Source organism: Rhea americana, unplaced genomic scaffold (genome assembly GCF_003343005.1).
Source record: "Rhea americana isolate MKP2758 unplaced genomic scaffold, rheAme1 scaffold_61, whole genome shotgun sequence".
In the NCBI taxonomy this organism is placed as follows: Eukaryota; Metazoa; Chordata; class Aves; order Rheiformes; family Rheidae; genus Rhea; species Rhea americana.
The window spans coordinates 3,609,665-3,629,083 of record NW_028186768.1 but is presented as its reverse complement, the minus strand read 5'-3'; the positions used below and the strand labels follow the sequence as shown (position 1 = coordinate 3,629,083).

Genomic DNA, 19,419 nt, shown 5'->3' with positions numbered 1-19,419 from the left:
TGTTTCTGCAATGGGGATAAGTGAGACACTTAAAGCGTTAACTCTTTATTTTCCTTAGCTTCTCTGCACTTTACCAGGTAAGTGAGATAAAGATCGCTCTCTCTTGTGTGTGACCACAAGAGATTAATTAAACCCTAAGCCCTAATTACTGAGGCTAAGGCTGACCGACTTACAGTAAAATAGCTGAATACTTAATTTACACTAGAATGTGGACATAACTTTCACCATTAGCTGAATAAACAACGAGCACCCAAGCTAAACGGATTGCTTGCCTAATAGGTGTGCCGTTATAAATAGAGCTATCTCCTGGCGCAGGCATCTAGCTGCCCTCGGCCTCGCCGAGGGTTGCTAATAGATACAAAGGAGAAATTTTGTAAGGGGGAGCTGCCTTACAATGCACCAACCTGCCTTAAGCCTGAGGGATTCCCTGGCTGTCAATATTATTCAGCTTTCAGGCTGCTTATCAAAGTCGTAGGCATTTGCATTTCACTGCAGGTTGAAAAGAACAGAGGAGACACTGAAAAGCATGAAAGAAAACAAAACCTCAGCTCCCAGCACAAGGCAATGGAAGTAGGGCATCTAGCTCCTATTTTTGCCTTTCAATATCTCCCTTAATAACGATAATAGATTCCGAGAAGTGAAAGTTAGTCTATAACTCCAGAGATTTCTATTACGTTTCTTCCCTTTTCTCCCCTTTTCTGTTTTGTGCTTTTTCAAACCTTTCAAATCCTCTTTTTTTTTTAAGTTCCTAGACAGACTAACAGCACATTTACACATTAACCTAGTCTCTGCACTAATCAGATCTTCAGTTTGTCTCTTAAATTCATGTTTTAGACACAGTGGGAGGTTCCAAGTGAGTTCAAAGCTTCAGTGTATTGGGCACGCTGCAAAGATGGGGAGAGCACAGCAGAACCACTGAGATAGTAGTCGAAACAGGAAAGCAGTAGGCAAAGGAAGTCCGTGCCTATTTCCACATGGGGGGGGAAATGGTGTGTGATTTAAAGGCCCTAAGTGATCATTCGTGTGCCCATGATCATTGAGAGGACCTGTATCAAAGCCGTAGTRGACACCTCATCTCCCAGTTCTGGTGCTAGCACCTTGTCAACACAGTAACACTTATTCTTTTTTGCCAAAGTAGCTTCTATAACTGTGATCGTTTTTGGGAAGTGGGAGAAGTTATCAGTTCATTGGCTTTGCTTCTGCCTGCATGCCTGACCAATGCATTTGAGTGTGTGTTTGCAGTCTCATTTGATTAAAATGATTTTAAAGTCCACTTTTAAAGAGAATTTCTGCCTATCTCTTTATATTGTTTATCTTTTTACTTTGTTTCTGGTGCTACATGAACTGAAAACCCCATATAGGAAACTTATCCTTGTTTTCTGTCATCTGAGCAGGTGTCACTCAATTTACTCCTTTCCCTAGGTTAGAGGGACTAAAAGCATCTTAAAACCATGAAGAACTGGAACTTGCTGGTGAAAGGATTCAAAGAAACGTCAAGGGCCATTTCCCTCAGTACAGTTCTGCAAGAGGATGTGACATGTGAGATTAGTGCCGCTAACCTGGTTCTAGTTTAGCCAGGCTCTTGTAAGTCTCTATTAAATGATAGAGATGGCTCATTAAATGATGAAATCTCACTTGCTGCGGTAGCAGTGCTTTAGGTACTGTCATTACTCTATATTGCTTCATTGCTCCATGGTGATGCCTTTTGGGAGATAGGCTTGATCAGACATCTGTTTCCAGCTATTTCAGAGCAAAATCTCCCCTCTTACTTTCCTCCCTACTCTCCCATTTTGCCTCAGATACATTGTATACACAAGTGCCAAATCAGAGATGTTGTGCAGGCAAGTGCCAAGTTCTCGCAGGTGTTAGGTGCAGAAGCATCCAAAAATTAAAACATCATCATCTTTGATTTTAGAATATGGAGTGTTGCTGCAAACCCCATCCTTCCTGCAACTGAGGAAAGAGAGGGCTTTGCAGTGTATTATTTTCCTTGTGTAATCTTTTCCTTCAGTTCCTGAGCTCTCCAAAGCTGTGGGGACCCTGGAAGACTGCATCCTCTTATATCTTGTCCTCAGGTGTTGGCAGCTATAAATTTGAAGCCATTTCCCTATATGGTACTTATTCATTTCTCCATCTTCTCTCTCTTTAYGCCTGAATATCCTGAATATCTTCTCTTTCCCATCACTGAGAAAAGAACAAGCCCTTGGTTCCTGATCAATCTATATTCAATAACAATAGAGAAACACTTTGAAAAAGTGTTCTAACATGTAAATATGTTGAGAGGCAGCTAGRAAGGTTTTTCAGAAGCACTACTGAAGCAGAGGACAGACCTGAGTCTTAAAAAAACTTAGGTACTTAATAATCTTTGTACCACAGACAGTTATGTACTTTAAGAGAGATTAAGATTCACCAAACTCCCCTCTCTGACAAAGTCCCAAGTTGCATCTAGGTTCTCAAAAGTGGAAGACAACGTGTCGGCCTGTTGCTGTTCCTTGCTGACTGATAACTCTTGGAGACCAATGGTGTAGAAATGGTCCTGGAAGTGCCGAAGAAAATGAATGTGTGAAGCCTAATGGAGAAATAGTTCAGCTCTTTCTATTCATCATCTTATAACAGTCTCCCGGCCATGAGTCCCCAGGTGGTGTGCAAGCAGGTCGCTTTGCTTTTCCACAGAGAAGTGCTGCCATGCATGGTTTTAAGTGGGACATTGCATCAGAGAGAAGATTTCTTGCCCATGTTCAGCACTGAGTTTTGGGAAGGACAGTGAAGCCTTGGTTCACTGTGCCCTGTGATTTCACAGGCATCCATTACTGTGAATTTTTTAATATGTTATTGTTCCGTCCTTGGCTCTGCTAGCTGAAGTGTTTTCTGAACTGACTGCCTGCTTATTTAGCTACTTGGGACACTAAACAAAGATGCCAGCTGACTTAATGCAGCTAACTTCTTCCACAGTTGAGGGACGCTGTTGCTGGGTTTCACATCACAGTCTCTCTACAAAGGAATGAAGAAAAATGGGATGAATGTAACCGCTTGTGATGTCCTGGCGTTCACATGAGGTAGAGGCAGAAGAAGCAATGTGGAAGAGCTGAGCTGGGACTCGCTGTAGCTCATTTCTCTTTCCGACCCACTCTGGGACTGTAAGCAAATCATTGCTCTGTGCCTTAGTTTCCTTTCTTCTGTTTTGTCTGTTTAGGCTAAACTCTTGTAAATGATACATTTCATGTGATCTCCCGAGCTGAAAGAGCTGCATGGCGCTGTATTCTGCGGACTTGGGCTGGTGCTAGCTTGAAGATTTCTGCTGTGCACCCCCTTGCACAGAGAGTAAGTTGTTCTACCAGCCAGATCCGATGCAGTGGCTTTGCCATCAATRCTCCTGGCTCAATCTACAAGCTCTCAGGGGGAGAGAGCTTACTCTTACTGTGCCTTTGTACAGCAGATAACAGTAATGGACCTTAGGGGCTCGGAGTACTGTTGTATTACAGACAACACGATGGTCATGACGTGCATAAGAGGAGCTGTGTCTTCATGAGGCTTCTCTTTCCTTTTGCTCACTATTTTATCATTTTATGCTTGATAAAAAGTAACACTTCCCACTGCTATCCCTTAGCTGTCTTTTGCATAAAGCCATCCTGCATCATCTGGCAGACTTGAGCATGGTCTTTATCAATTCTCTCTACCTGCATCGCAGCAGGATTTTCCTCTAGCACAGCTGATGCAAAACACATGCGTACAAGTGAGGAGACCAGAAGTCACTGGCCAGGAATGCCTCAGTAAGCTGCTGGTTTTGGCCAAGAGCCATGGGCCTTCCTGTAGGATGGAAGGTGTTGTCTTCAATTTGTGGTCTGTGTAGTTTACTTTTTTTAAAAGAAATTTGCTCTTGGGAGCTGCTCTGTTTTTGGCAATAACCTGACTCCAGAGCTTTGATATATGTAGGATTTAAATGGCTGTTTTATTCCTCAACCTTGCAAATTTTGGCAAGTAAATAATAGTCTGCCTACAGTTCTCCCACCCCCGAGCTCACCTGGACACAAGGTGTGCCATGAAACCTTTGTGCCCCTTTTGATCAGGTCAAGGCATAGGTTGAGACCCAGGGAAGTCCCCTTCTCCCTTTCAGGAAAAAATCCTTCGCCTTCCTGCTGCRATTTCTGCAAAGCTGTCCCTCTGAGGCTGTTCAGTGGGGGATGACATTGGGGCTGTCCCCCCCCACACCTTGTTAACCGCCCTCCCCTTGACGGGACAGGTATGCTCTCATCTCTGGAGTGTGGCAAGCTGCAAGTGTGCTTCCATGTGGCTCAACAAGAAAACACTCCAGAGATGGATCTGGACTGTGCTGGACTTTCCGAGAGCTACTTTACCAGGGCAAATAGGGGCACTGATGCTTGGCATAATGTAAGTGTCCCATCCTAATGAGCAGAAGGAGYAGAAGTCATCTGATACGCAAAGGCCTGAAATATTGTACCGTTTTTCTTTATCTTGTTTCAGCAAGGCAGGCTTTGCCTTTCCAGATGGAAGTGTTCCTCCATTAAGCCCAGTTGCCTGCCTCAGGCTTGATGCTTCAGATGGAGGTGAAAGTCCACAGAAAACACTTGGTTGCCTGGCAAAGCTACTCGGAGAAGGAAGGCTCCTTGCTGAAGTAGAGGCAGCCAGTGCCATAAAAGCGGTGTGATTTGCTCGCCTTTGTCTTTTGGGCTTACTGGGAAGARTTACTCGTGACCTAATTCATTTTTAGCCTTTGCCATGAAATGCTCTTTGCCCTCCTGTAGTGGTAGATAATAGTTGTCTGGCCTCTTTTATTGCTCCCAAATTTTTGCTTTCTCTTAACTCCTCTGCTCTTCTCATAATCTTAAAAGGTCCAACTAAATCCTGATGCTTCCTTTTTCAAAGCTTAAATAATCCTAGCAATTGCAATCTCTTGCTCATGTTTAAAGCTTTCGATGCTCGAAGATCTGTGTGGTCTGGAAAAAAAAAACTGAGCATGCAGATTCATAAAGGGCAAGCTATGGTTTGATAGAACATCACACGACGTGTTTGCATCGTTTTCTAGCTGTCACGAACACCCCCACTGCCGCGTTTGCTGTGCTCACTGCAGCACTGTGGTGGGGAGTTTGTTCCTGTGAGAGGCAGGATGCTTTGGTGGCTTCTGTGGCTCTGAGAGGAGAGAAGGGGACACAGGAGCTGTATTTTGATCTGACTGTAAATGCTATTTGATGCAAATACAGCACCTGTTTTGGGCATTTCCGAGGTGTTCTTCCCTGCCCTGTCCCCAGGCTTGTTACAAGCACTAGATGGTGCAGGTACCAAAATCTGTGGAAACTGATATATGTTATTTTTCTTGCTATTGATTTCCATCAAAAGAGGTGTGGGATTACTTAAAATGATATTTTCCTTTTGAGTGGTTACTGGCAAAAGAGTCAGATTTTGCTACTGAAAACCATAAACCCATAAAATATGTGAGATTTCAGTGACCGAAAGCAGAGGAGTGAGAGTTGCAGATACCGAAATAAATCAGCCTGACAAAACTTGTTTTTCAGATAAAAACATAAATTCACTACAGAAAAATTGCGGTGAAGATGAAAAAAAATAAAAAAGATTTTAGGGTAAACCTTAAAGAGAGAAGAACCTTCTTCAGATCTGCTCAGCCTGTGACCACTGTGTTTCCTGCACCCTCGTTCTCCATCTGTAAAATAAAGGGAYGGTTTTCCTTAGCACCCAGCTGTGTAGCTCAGCTCAGTAATGCTCAGAGGTGAAGGCACATATGGAGAAATACTCTCATTTTAATCTCTGCCCGGGGACTGTTTGAGTGTAACAGAGATCCGGAGTCAGCCAGAGCAGTGGGAGGCAGAGCAATGCGGCACTAGCTGAAGTGTGGGCCCTCATTTCCCAAAGATTTCAGCTTCCTTCTTTGGTCAAAGCTTTTTCCCAAAGACTCCGGTATTCGGTTTAATCTACTAATCCACCCACGGGCTGGGAGAAAAGACCTCTTCCATCCACCAGCTGGCCCCTGGCCTCCCAGCATGTGTGTACCCCTTGGTAGCAGGCAGCCCACAGATGGGTGCTTCCCTTCACCAGCCTCCTCCCCACGGCTTGCAGAAGTCGGGAGGACCTATCTGTGTCAGGGTGGTGGCTGTTGCTGTGTGCCTGATGGTCAAGGCAGGATATGATGCACCTTCCTCCCTTACTGCTTCTGTCTGCGACTCCTTGAGTTAATGTTGCTGCTGGCTGACTTCAGCAGCTGGTGCTGCCTCCAAGGGTATCTTCTGGCTGTACTGCAGTACGAGAAAGCCCTTCAGGTGCCAAAGCCCTGTGTAAAAAGCTGATTTCTTCCAGAGAGCCACCCTTTCAGACATTGCCAGTCCTTATTTGTGAAAACCCTCTCACTCTCTCCTGAAGCCAGCAGATGTTATTGCTGCAGACTTGCCTAGTTAGTGGGTTGGTTTTGAGCTGAGACTGCTTGGATGACTAAGGCAAGAACACTTTAGCAATGGAGTGCAGGATTTCCTTACTGTGAGAGAAGTGAACATGTCCCCCCTGTTGACAGCCCTGACTTTTCTGGAGGGTCTGTGCTAAAAGTTAACAGTTTTTATCTCAGACTTAGCCTACAAGTAAAAGAAAGCTGTCTCACCAGCTACCAMACAGAGTGGCATTTGATGTGAGATGCCCCAGGAACAAGGAAGAGTTAGCTTTAAGACTTGTRGTGGATGGGAGCAACAGAGGGTGTTGGAATGAACAGGATTAAAGGATTTCATCTGTAAATAGAGGATTAAAGGTATGTGGTGCTCTGCAGGAATCATGCAAACCAAGGAGAAGCAAAGTTGTCCAGCAGGGTGCAACTCTCCCCTTTGAACAAGCCTCACCTCTGTGCACCGGCGCGTGTACGCGGGCACACCCCACCTCTGCTCAGATCTGTGCCTGCTGCTGCGGTGGCCTGAGGTGCCAACCAGCTCTGCGGGGCTGGATCGGGGACGGGAGTGAGCATCCCTACTGCCCCCACACCCCCATCGCCCTGGCAGTTCTGTTGCCCCCTGCACCCCCATTTCCCCCCCGTAACCCCCTGGCTGCTGCATCCCCATTGCCCCCAGCCATCCCCGGGGGGGGCCCGGTGGCCCAGGAGCCCCCCGTGGCCCAGCGCTGCCCGGGTCTCCGCACCTCCCCCCCTCCCCCGGCCCGCTGCGGTGGCGTCAGGAGAGCAATTAGCAGTGCAGCAGCTGGACAGCGCACATCTGGACAGCGCACATCTGGAGAGCAACGCGCAGGCGCGGGGGCCGCCTCGCCTTCGTGCCCCCCCCCCCCGGCCCCCCCCCCGACGGCGCCCACCCCTGGGCCGGGCCCCTGCGCGCCCGCGGAGCCGAGCGCCCCGGGGAGCGGGGGTGTCGGCCCCTCCTTCCCCGCGGCCCCGCCGTATTTTTCGGGGTGGGCGGCCGGGCCGGGCCGGGCCGGGCCGAGCTCGCTCGCTCGCTGCCTCCCCGCCTCCCGGTGCCGGTGACTGGAGCGGGCGGAGCCGCGGCGGCCGATTGGCTCCGGGCATCACATGCGGCGGCGGGGCCGGGCCGGAGCCGGGCCGGGCCGGGCTGGGCTGGACACGGCGAGCGCTCCCGCGGCGGGCACGGCGGCAGCAGCAGCGCGGCCCCTTCCCAGCCCAGCGCCCCGCCAGCCACGGCGCAAGGGGCCGCGCCCGGCCGCCCGCCTTCCCGGCCTTCCGCCGCGGCCCCGGCCATGAGGTCGGGCCGGAGAGACGGCACCTGTGCGAGGAGGTGAGCGGAGCTCCAGCGCCTTCCTCCTGCTCCCGAGCAGACGCCGCGGCGGGGGAAGAAGAGGGAGGCGAGGAAGGGAAGGCCTTTTTTTTTCTTTTTCTTTTCTTTTCTTTTCTTTTCTTTTTTTTAATATACCTATATATTTTTGGGTGCAATCAGTCCCGAGCCCATAGCTGAAGCCCCCGGCGGGAGAAGTGCTGTGCGCTGTGATGCGTCTTCCTCTTGCCTCGGCTGCCAGTTTGGATTGTAGCGCCCGGCTCTGTGCTCTGAGAGAATGGCTCGGTTCGGGGATGATCTGCCAACACGCTATGGAGGTGGAGGGCCAGCCGGGGCTGGAAGAGGGAGCAGCCGGCAAGGTGGCCCCCAAGCYGGCCAAAGGATGTATAAGCAGTCGATGGCTCAGAGGGCCAGGACTATGGCTCTCTACAACCCCATCCCTGTCAAACAGAACTGCTTCACAGTCAACAGATCCCTCTTCATCTTCAGTGAAGATAATGTTATACGGAAATACGCCAAGAGAATAACAGAATGGCCATATCCTTTTGGAGAGGCTGTGTGGGCATGGTGGGAAAGGTGGGGAGGGGGAAGATGGAGGCAGGAGATCCCTCTAGTCACCTAAGGATGAGTGTCTGCCACTAATATAGCTGAGAGTTACATGTATGAGTTAGTATGTGTAATGGGTGTGTGACATGGATCTGTATGTCAGACATAATTATGGCTGTGTAGCTGGGTATCATAGAAAATTGTTTCTGTAAGAATGGCAGAGTGTGCTTCTGAATATTCCAGGGGTGTGTGTGAGAAATGCGTGCATTTCAGTGTGTGTTTAGGTRTGAAATATACAGTTGCATTGATTTGCGTTTCTTATGATTTAAGCCAAATGCTGTGAGATTCCTGCTGATCAATATTGACTCTTATTTCCATCTTTTAGGCTTTCAKCTCTTCCTCCTCACTCTGCCTGAATAGAAAAGGGAACATGGGATAAAAATGGTGACATCTTAGCAGTAAAGCTGCATTGATAGTAGGGACACTGATAACCAAGGTATCTTCTGAAATCCTCTTAATACAATCATCAGAGGTAGATTTTTTTCAGTATATCACCTTCCGAATCTATTCAAATCAGTTATAAATCTAGTCACTTTAAATTAGATGCCTAGCCTAAGCTTAGGCTGTACCTACAAATAAATAAATAAATAAATAAATAAATAAATAAAAGCAAAGATTTGTGGCAGAGGGAGGCAGTAACTGGAGAGAAAGCTCATCTGTTGTATGGTGAAAGGGGCAGATGCTTTCTGTCTCAGAACCAGCTCCCAGGCCAAGTGATCCGCAGAGATCTTCCTTAGAAGGGAGCTCTGCTGTGAGACACACAATGAGATTTTAAGTCCCAAGAAAAGGAAACCAGGCTCTTCTTCCAGGATTATTTAAGGTTACCAGGGAGTAGCTACAGTGTGTGTGTGTGTGTACGTGTGTGCAGGTGCATGCGTGCGCGCGTGTATGTGTACAGGAGCGCATTACACTGGGGGTCTCAAGGGAGCTAGTTGTTTTCTTTTCATTTGATAACACACACCTATTAATCCTCAGCTAACAGCAGCAAGGCCTCCTCCCAGCCTCCTAGCAACACTTTCAATTGACACAGAGGCCAGCTCCCCTTCAGGCTTCCCTAGCTTTTATTTACAGAGGGATTAAAAGGCAAAAAAATACACTAGCAGAGTGAATGCATTTCCTTTCCACCCCGAAAGCATACGTATATTGATTTCTCTGTTGCTATTATAAAAAGCATAGGGATTGCTGCACTTCCACATCCATTTCTCCTTCCCTGCAGTCAAGTCTGAATAAACAAGCTTCAAAGCCCCAGTAGCGGTTAGAATATTGTATTTTCTGCCAGGCTAGATATAGTCTCTATCTCCCTCTTATCTCTTTGGTTGCTTGTCTGCATCTTTATTGCCAAGCGTGGGGAGGGGGAACCACGACGCTACGGAGTCAGCCGGTTTAGCAGAGCCACCAAATGTTCCCCAGACCGGATCTGYTGGGCGAAGTCCCAGCGAAGTCCAGGGGGGGACTGGAGCCAGCTGTCCTCTCCAGGCGCGTGGGGGTGGACGGGGCAGGCTGCCGGGGAGGAGCCGGCCCGCCGTGCCCGGCCCGCCAGAGCTGTCCGCGGTGCCGCGCGGAGCTGTCCGCGGTGCCGGGCGGAGCTGTCCGCGGTGCCGGGCGGAGCGGGCCTCGGCCTCGGGGCTCTGCCGCCACCCGCTGCACGGCTCTGCCCTGGGAGCGCGGGGGCTCACCAAGGCCCAAGGCTAGAGAGGCCGTGAGAGGCAAAGGAAAAAGCTRGTGTTAGGTTTTCCTTCTCTCCTACGAAGTCTCTTCTCTTCATACATTCCCACAGGGCATTGACAATTTTGCTCTCGCTGGGAGCAGACGTTGCAATCCAGCAGCAATTCATCTTTTGGACCTGTGCAGGCACTCTAAATCTAAGTTTTTCTAGCCTGTCACTTATTTACACTATGTGCTCAAGTTAAACGACAGGGAATTTCTGAACATTAATTCAGCTGATGACATTCAATTGTATAATATGTTTCTAGGTACTTCAGCTTATCAATTTCATTTAAAAATAATAAAAATAGCTTTTTGTTTCTTTTGGACCTTTGCTAACTCCCCTTCTCCTGGCTCCCATATTTCTTGAGCAACTCAGATTCTTTTTAAGTCACTCTTACAAGGAAAATTGCTGTTTTCCTACTCTTCTTCCATAAATACCCTTAGAAAGAACTGAGGAAATCTGAGAGATCAACTGTCTCCATGAGAAATGAAAGACCTTTTTTTACCCAACTGATGTACCTGTTTAGGTAGAAATCAAATTTGGATGAAGTTCCCCTTATGCTGTTTTGTTTCTTCTTTAACTTCTGGTCCCCACTCCATTTGAATACATGATTTTAGCTACAATCATAGCCAATTGTATTGTGCTGGCTCTGGAACAACATTTGCCGGATGGAGACAAGACACCTATGTCAGAAAGACTGGTGAGTTTTATTTATTTATTTGTTTATTTGTTTATTTTGTTATCAGTCTGACACAAAAAGCCTAGTGCTGTGCGTGCTTGTATCAAAATCTATATGTAAACAAACAGGCATTGAACTGACAATCAGAAAAATAAGCCAGTGACAACAAATATAACTACAAGCTCATGATCCCATCACCACAAGAATGCTTCATCACTCTAGCCAGTCCTACCCAATTTCAGAAGAAATGGACTTTAAAATATAATCATACGAGCAGCAAACTTAGGTTGTCTATAGACCAAGATAGGCAGGGAGGGTCAGATGCTCATTTTTGTCTGTAGAATCAAATGAACCTCTGTTTTATTTTCCCAGGAAGTGGTAGAACAGAGTAACCTTTTCAGTTCATATGCCTTTCAGCTATCTTTCTGCTATGGATATATCCCAAGGACCTACAATGCAAACTTTGGGTGTAGATTATAACACTTTCCTGCCAAATAAAAAAGAAATCAGCTTACAGTAGAAAATGATTTACCAGCAGGCTTTATGGTAATGAGCCAAATTACTGTATTTCAAAAGGACATATAAGAATAGCTTCAAAATCATTCTTCCATTTATTATCACTCTGAGAAAAATAGTAATATTTGGTTTAGTTTTTCTCTTACTGTTAATGATCTGGAACAATTTGCATGCCTGAATGCATTAGTCCTGGTATATGTTCAGTAGATGAATAATATAAATCTGTATGTATTTTACATGTAGATATTAAATTATGCAAACAAAGATAATATTAGGCTTGCTGCCAAAAGTTAGAGAAACTGAATGCTGGTTGCTACAGTTTCCAAGGCTGGTCCATAGCAGTGGGCAAGGCTCAGAATCTCATTCTTCAGAAATAGCAATAAGAGTATAAGTGATAGATCTAGAAAAGTATTCAGGGTCAGCTAATTGATAACTGTCTGTCTGGAAATGTATATGCTCCTGCTTCCCGTCACCTTAGATTGCAGTTGGTTCCTCTCTTTCTGTTTGAATTACTGCTATGTAAAAAAAGCTGAGGAAAAAAATAATGATTTGTATGTAGCTTGATTTTTTTGCCATTAGATGACAAAACGTCTTTGTATGYTTTGGGATTTACTAGCAAAGTAAGTCTGGGGTTGTGAGAAAAGCACAGCTCTACACCGCAGGTAATGATCAGACCAGAGAAATGCCAGGGTTCCCTCCATGGTTCATAAACATATGGACAAGTGAAGACATGAAGTAGATCTATAGTATGTTCTGACTTGGTAACCTTTTTGTGATATGTTATTTTTAAGCAGCAATGGGCTTGGTTTCCTTATCGTTTCTATGTTCCTCTATTTCTGTAGATTTATAAGGGGAGTCAAAGGTCTATGGATCAGTCCTTTTTCCCATTGCATTAATTATTTTTTTGGAGCCTAGTAGTGCAGGCACACCTTCAGTTCCTGCTCAAGTCATTGCATAGAGGGGGCATTGACTTTACCACTGAGTAGTGCAAGATAATTAAATGAGTTAAATGCACAGTCTCCACACTGCTGGCTCTGCCTTGGTGATGGAGGAAGAATTAACAYCTGATTTATGTCCCAAAAGCCACTGTGCAACATTGCCTTTGATTCAGGTATTTTGAGGCCATTTCAGCCACAGCACATTTGTAATTCTCAAGTGTAAAGGAGCTTATAGTAGAATAACCCTGCAAGTCTTTACAAGTCACGAAATATTTTCTAATATTTGCAACATGTGCTGTAACAATTAGTCATTGCAAATATGAAAAATTGTCTTTTGGTTTTCAAATTGAAAACTCTTCAGACTTCTCCTATCCCTTCCACAAACTTTAAGTTGTTTCATTGAAAATGTTATGAATCCCTGTTAAACCATAGAGTGGGAGAACATTCCCATACATTTGCAGATATGCTGAGCTGAAGTGTAAGTCCCTGTAGAACAGCAGATGCTTTATTACTGTTTTTGGCAGGAGTAGAATATGCCTTTTTTGGTTAATGCTTTATGGATACAACCTTCCTTCTTCCAGGTTCATTAAAATCTTCAAATTAGAGTGAGAGCTTATCACTGAAGAGTTAATCAGCTGTTAAGGACACGAGATGCACATGATCAACCTTTAGGACTGTGAGATGTAGGCAGAGGTGTTGAAGGAAAACTAAAGTTGCCCAGGTAGTTTGTGCCTCAGGAACAACAACCAAAATACTGAAACCCTCTGTTTGTTAAAGCTGAGGAAATGGTAAAGGAGGAGGCAATACAAACATTTTCATGATATTTTTTTCTAAAAAAAAAAATCCATCTAATTATCTTCTTAAAGACGCTGGATATGAAGTCTGGGGTCTCTAATAGCAGTGCAATTTTACTTTGCTATTTTCTATGCTCATGTGACCTGTCAAGTATGGTTAATTGAGCACATRGGACAAGCTAGAGATGTCTGAATATATGCAATATTTCACAGACTAGAATGGCTTAGTTATAAGTAATCATTCTCAGTCCATTTTCCCCAATTCCTATGTGTAGCTTGTGGCACAGAAAAGCTGCTGGTAGCTACCTGGTTCTGGGACTCGATTAAGCTGTAGTTCTTTTCTCTAGAGCTTCTCTAGCACTCTAGTCATATAAACTTACTGTTCTGCTAGATTGAAAGGAGAGAGATAAGCCTGTAAATAAAATCCAGGAAAATGATATCTAGTGGCAGGAAATTTTGCTGTTCGAAGCCTGATCGTTCAGACAGAAATGTACTGTCCTTGTGAGTCTGTCAACGGAAAAGATTATTTGGCTCAAATTAAAATTATGGTCGAAATGAAAGCCCTGAGAAGATACAGCTCTGGTGATCAAAGCATTTCCCTGCAAACTGCTGTCTTGGCTGAAAGTCCTTGCTGTTTAGAAAGAGAATTAAGCTCACTCTCCCACCAGCAGGGAAATGGCCTGTACCCACTAGGCTCTTGCTTGCTCTGAGCTGGGAGTTTGTCATGCTTTGCCTACGGGAACCACTCACTTCACATCACTAATTATTCACTGGAGCAGGGATGCTACAAACTCACTGCTCTCTGTCTCATTGGCTAAGGCACTCAGCTGGGTTATAGAGCCAGTCTCGCTCTGTCCCAATAAATATTGCATTGTTTGTACACGATGGAATGATGCCAACTGAAAAGGTGCTGAGAGAGTGGCCCTGAGTAGCCCAGAGCCTGCTGGTGTGAGCCGCAGATGTGGGAGGGTGAGCTTCAYACCTGAGCTGTGAAGAGCCTCACAAGTGGTTACGTTGGTCACTGTGCTCTTGTCTGTCCAGGCTGAGGCCCACTTCTCCTCTCCCTGGCTTCCTCCCCTTTTCTCTGTTTTTCATGTGAAGCTTCAGTAAATATTGTATTTGTCCTAGTCTGACAGAGATAATAACAGAAATGCTTGCAGGACAGGAAATTTATTTCCTGCTCCACCTCTTGGGCACACTCTGAAGACACTAGAGCTTTCTCTAGGAGGATTATCTGTATGTCTTTGCAAGGCTCCAAGTGCCTGGTTCCCCTGAATGGTTTTGATGTGAAAGCAGAACACAGCTGGTTTCTCATTTATTCAGCATGACAGTTCTTTCACTTCGCTAACAGATTTAATTCTTTATCCTGATCACAGGCACTCTCTGCAGTCGTATGTGAGCTGTTCATATTAAACTTTGTTTGAACAAAGACTTATACACCAAGGCTACCAAGGCTGTCACATCCAAAGGCCAAGGAAAGACATTAGGACATGCACTAGGAACAGTAATGACTTTCCAGACTCAGAAGTTATTTCTGATTTGAAACATATTCATCAAATGTGTGTTTGGCCCAATATCAATCTTTCCTGTGTCCACAGCAAAACAATTTGCCTGCACAGCTCTGGCTGCTGCCCAGTTTCTCCACCTTCCTTYTAAGCATGCACACCAACATTTGTTATTGCTTGCTTTTCCCCTCTTGAACCCAAGCAAGGACAAGCTGTCTGTCCAAAGGGGCTGCAGGATGTCCCCTGCCCCAGGGCTGTCAGCAGGATTCCTGGGCTGTCAGCAGAGCCATGTCAGTGCTGCTTCGGGCACATCACTCCTGCCTTTACCCTCCAGCTCATTTCCTCAGTAGCACACGTGCAAGTCCTTTCTTCAGCAGATGCCACCACTCGCTAATGGGGCATTAGTTTTATTTTTTCATTACATCCTTGTTATTGCCCTTATCCTTAGACTTATCCTTAGTTTAAATTTAGGCTTTAGAAAGGAGACACTTTCTATCCCCCCCGCCTTTCCAGCTACTCTTTCCCAACCCTCTTGATGATATTTTTTCTCTTTAACAAATACCTAAGCCTATCTGTGATCCTTCCTGCTTCCCCAGAAGCTGAAAAAGAACTTCTTTGACCCACTCCCCAAGACCTCAGTGTAGTTCTAGCTTTGGGACGAGCATGTTCTATAATACCTTGAGTACCTGAACCTTGTTTCTTTAAATCTGGGAGCTGTAATCACAAGGCACCTGACCTAGATTGAGCAAATGTGTGGTAGAAGAGCATATATAGGGCTTCCAGGAAAGTGGGAAGTAATAGAGAGGGAATGTGTGTGGGTAAGGATGTTTTTTGTGTTAGAAGAGCTACTCTGAGAGGGACACTAGCACCTGTATAGAAGTGGGGGTAGAAGTGAAGGCTAGGAGGTCTTATTTTGCAAAGTTTTTTGTATTTATTGAACTAGAAGGTGTGTGGGATTCAAGACCAGGTCGGTTAAGCTACTGGAGAGCACCTGTGTGCATAAGGGATATCAGAGGAGCAGTGAAGTGTCTCATGTTCTCTTGAAGTTCTGTTTGACCTTTTCTGACCTATCTTGCCCTTCTGTGAAGGTCTCGAGGTGTTYGTGTTTTCTGTGGTGGTTTGGAGTCCTGGGATGCCTCTAGCTCTTGCTGTGGAGAAGCTGATGGAAGGAGCTGTAGGACTTTCGATGTATAAAGGGTCAGATAGCCTTTCCTTATTCCTGTTTATATGTGAGTAAAAAGCCCTGAGATGAGTGACTGGAGTTACTCAGTCTGTTGCTGATAGCTTCTGAATTCTCTAAACAGTGTCAGTGAGGGTCTGTTGAGGGGTAGAGAGCTTGGAGGTGCTGCAGTCTGTAGGAGCGGCTCTGGAGCTTAGCTGGAGCAGAAGCCATTTTTTTTTTCTTCCTTCAGTAAAAGGTCTACAGTGTAAGCTCAACAGGTACTGGCTCTGTTTTGCTGTCTGTCCACTGTGTGTTTGGGTGGGTGTGCATGTGCGTAACCTACAGCTGGTGAGTTTTCTTGCTTGGCCCTTAGGGGATTGGGAGGGAAACCTGAGGGTGAGGGTTGTGAAGCTGAGAAAGGTGGAGGGGCCTAGAGATGAGGTAGGTTGGAAGCTGTAGAGTKTGGAAGAACTGAGCTCACTGTGGTGCACATAGGGATGTGGGATGGTACTTTGTAGGAAACAAGCTAGTTAATTCTGCTCTTGACGAAAAGGCTTGTCTGGATATCGTCCTTTATAAGAGTTTAGAGGTGTCTTCAATGGTCAGTGCTTTATGGCCAAGCTGGGTGTACATCMATGTGCTAAGTGCTTGAACCTCTTCTGCATGTGAAAGCCTGGCTTTCGGTAGCAAATGCCATGCGTAAAGCATGGATCCTCATGCCTGTGCTGGATCATGTAGCCAAGCAAGAGCCATGCAGGTGAAATAAAACGCTTGTGTTGAAACTGCTCCTTTCTTTCTCTGTGGCTGCAAGACCTGACACTTGTGWTTTTGCTTCATTTGTGCATAATATAGCTAAAACAGTCTTTTGTCATTAGTAGAACTGCAAAAGGTAGAATGCAAACAGTTGTGCACCAAACAGGAACCCAGCTCTTTGCTTGTAACGGTCAGAAAGGCCACAGCCACYGGGACAGTGACTTTTAATTTCCTAATTTGAGAATTTGCTTCCCTTTGGATTGGGCTGCCTTAATTCAATTGATTTCAGCTGAAATCAYGGACCTAAGACCTATTTGGAAAATGGATATAGGTACCAAAGCTAATTAAAATGTTCTTGAAATTGATGCATATTGGTTTCACCTCTTACTCTGTTCCCACTTTTTGCCCTCATCTTTCTTCCAAGAGTGAATGCTTCCATTTGGCGTTGAATTGGTGTTTAGTAAAAGTTTAGAAAGCAAGCTTAGTTTCCCCTCCAGTGAGCTGAGGACGTGAAGCTGTGATCCTATAATGTCTTATAGGAGCCCTTAGGCTGCCCTGTGGGTTTGAGATCTAAACTTCACCACTTCTCCTGTTAAAGGAGGGGGGGGGTTCCCTGAGTTGAGGGGAAGATATAACTGTGAAACAAAAATAAATGATACAGTAGCTATGGAAGCTGGGAAGATGGAGGGGGAGTGAAGAAAGAGCTGATGGAATCAATAATAGATAAATCATTTCTTGCCAGTGTTCAGGCTTTCTGGGCTGACTGTGATGTTACAAGATACCCCCTGTTCCCGTTTCTTGAATGAATTGTGAAACAAGTATTTTTCCATGTCAATAACTTCAGAAATATATGATGTCAAGTTCAAATATATTTTGGAGCAAAATTTCMATCTTAAAATTCCCTCTAGAATCTTGAGTAATGGTGAAGAGTGTGGAGTGAAACCAATTTCAAGTGTGAAAAGCCACAGAAAATCCTGGRCTCCCCCTCTATGCTTGATTCTAATGAACTTAAACCTGTGGATTTTACCTCTGTCCAGAAAGCTGAAAAGAATGTGAAGTCTGTGCACGYAGTTGTTTGCATGAGGTTTGATGCCAAAGCAGAAATGTAGGTATCTCTCTGACACCTTGGATTTTTATTTTCTTTTAGGATGACACTGAACCGTACTTTATTGGAATATTTTGTTTTGAAGCCGGTATAAAAATCATCGCTCTAGGGTTTGTTTTTCACAAAGGCTCTTATCTCCGGAATGGTTGGAACGTGATGGATTTTGTTGTGGTCCTCACAGGGTAAGTGACTTCTGCCCTGAGCTGAAGGGGGATTTTTGCTTTGCTTTGTATTATTATTATTATTTATTATTATTATTATTAAATTATGGGTTAGAGCGGAAGTGATTCCAGTGAAATAGTACTCTAAAACTGTGTGTTTCTGACCATTTTTTTTGTCTTTAAATAACTGCTATTGTGCTGAATGAGTCACTTCCAGAGCATTGTTTGAACTAACTAAAAAGAGATTTCGAGGATATTTATTTGTATATATGCTGTCTTGCCCTGATGGTCGCTCTTTCTCCAGATTTGCAGGTTCTAATTACCAACAGGTATTTGAACCKGGTTTAAAATAATTTTCTGACATCGAAGTGACTTAAAAAATCAACATGGAGAGAAATAACAGATTAAATGTGTTCAAACTTTAAGATGTTGTGACTCTGAAATCAGTGAAGCTTCTGCAGGAGTGGATTTAGTCTATCACAAAATAAATTGTAGAAAATAATTTAAAGAAGGTGCATGTCTTGTAAGGATATAGCTGAAAACACTACTTTTGCATTTTTGTGTCCTGGTTGAAATAGTATCTATAAGTTGTTTCTTGGAGATGTTTACAATTATTTTATGTCATATACTGCAACAATTTGTTTCTATTCATATTGATGTAATTTAAAGCTAGCCAGTAATAAAAAAATATAAGCACATCATGTAAACCTAATATTTACTTTGGAGCTTAAAAGCACAGTTTATACGTGGTAAAAATTTACAAATGTCTACCTGAGATCCTGATCTTACAGCCTTCGTTTTGGAGTGACTTTAGTGAGATTTTTTTTCCCCAGAAGACTTCGGTCTGGCACTTGTTGTTAATGCAAGCTCACTGCATACACCTTCTCTACTACTGCACGTGATAAATATGTGTTCTTTGGTGTTAGTGGTGTGGAGTAGAATGGTGTTAGGAAAATGGCTGTATGTGTATACAAATATATTCATTAGATAGATGATCACTGTAATTCTATTTGCATTCAGTGTGCCGTGTGATRTGAGAAGGGAATTCTCCACATTGAGAAGAAAATATGTATATGCAGGTTTTGATTCTCCTGCTGCTGGAGCTGGGTATTTAATCAATAGGAATTTCAGTGGAGCCACAAGGAGAATCAGATTTACATACTTGGAACCATAGAGGACACCAGGATGAGAGGAGAATTAGCACAGATGCTACAGTTATTTGTACTGATATGTTCTGATTCCTAGTTTGCGGTATGCCTTTTTTTGTGTGTGTGTGTGTGTTTTTTTTTTTTCCATAAATAGGCCCTGATTCTAGAAAGCTTTAGGCACGTGGTTTAATTTATCCTTCAGCAAGGCGTTTAACTATGTGTTTCAATGCAGCTCACTCCAGTGGTTATGTGTGTTTAAAGTTAAATTTATATACGYGAGCTTTTCTGAATTGCAGCCATATTGCTGTTTCTTCAGGCATGTTTTGGATTTGAGTTTTATTTTTTTGTAAACACAGACCAAGAATCAGAATGCATATGTTAAGAGCTGCCTAATTGTGACAGAGATTTTTCAAAGTTTTGCAACGGTTTCAGAAATGCTTCGTCGGTGTGCCGTGCTTGTGGAAGCACAGACGAATGTGTAATGCCATAGGCATGACACGGACATCTTCCCGGTGCCAGTTCTGCTGCAAGTGCTGTTTGCAGTGCTGTTTGATCTCTGAGCATAATTGCAGAATATCAGCTTGATTAGACAGCTG

At 44.6% G+C, this 19,419-nt stretch overlaps 1 protein-coding gene across 4 annotated transcripts in view; it reads left to right on the top strand.

The window, feature by feature from the left end:
- The first annotated feature begins 8,025 nt into the window (after positions 1-8,025).
- The window catches only part of CACNA1B (calcium voltage-gated channel subunit alpha1 B), a 306,930-nt gene continuing 295,536 nt past the window's right edge, over positions 8,026-19,419 (top strand). For all 4 annotated transcript variants that reach the window (XM_085320126.1, XM_085320125.1, XM_085320123.1 and 1 more), the window contains exons 1-3: positions 8,026-8,285; positions 10,657-10,762; positions 17,557-17,696. In XM_085320126.1, the coding sequence (XP_085176252.1) occupies positions 8,026-8,285; positions 10,657-10,762; positions 17,557-17,696 (506 nt within the window). The remainder of the gene's footprint in view (positions 8,286-10,656; positions 10,763-17,556; positions 17,697-19,419) is intronic.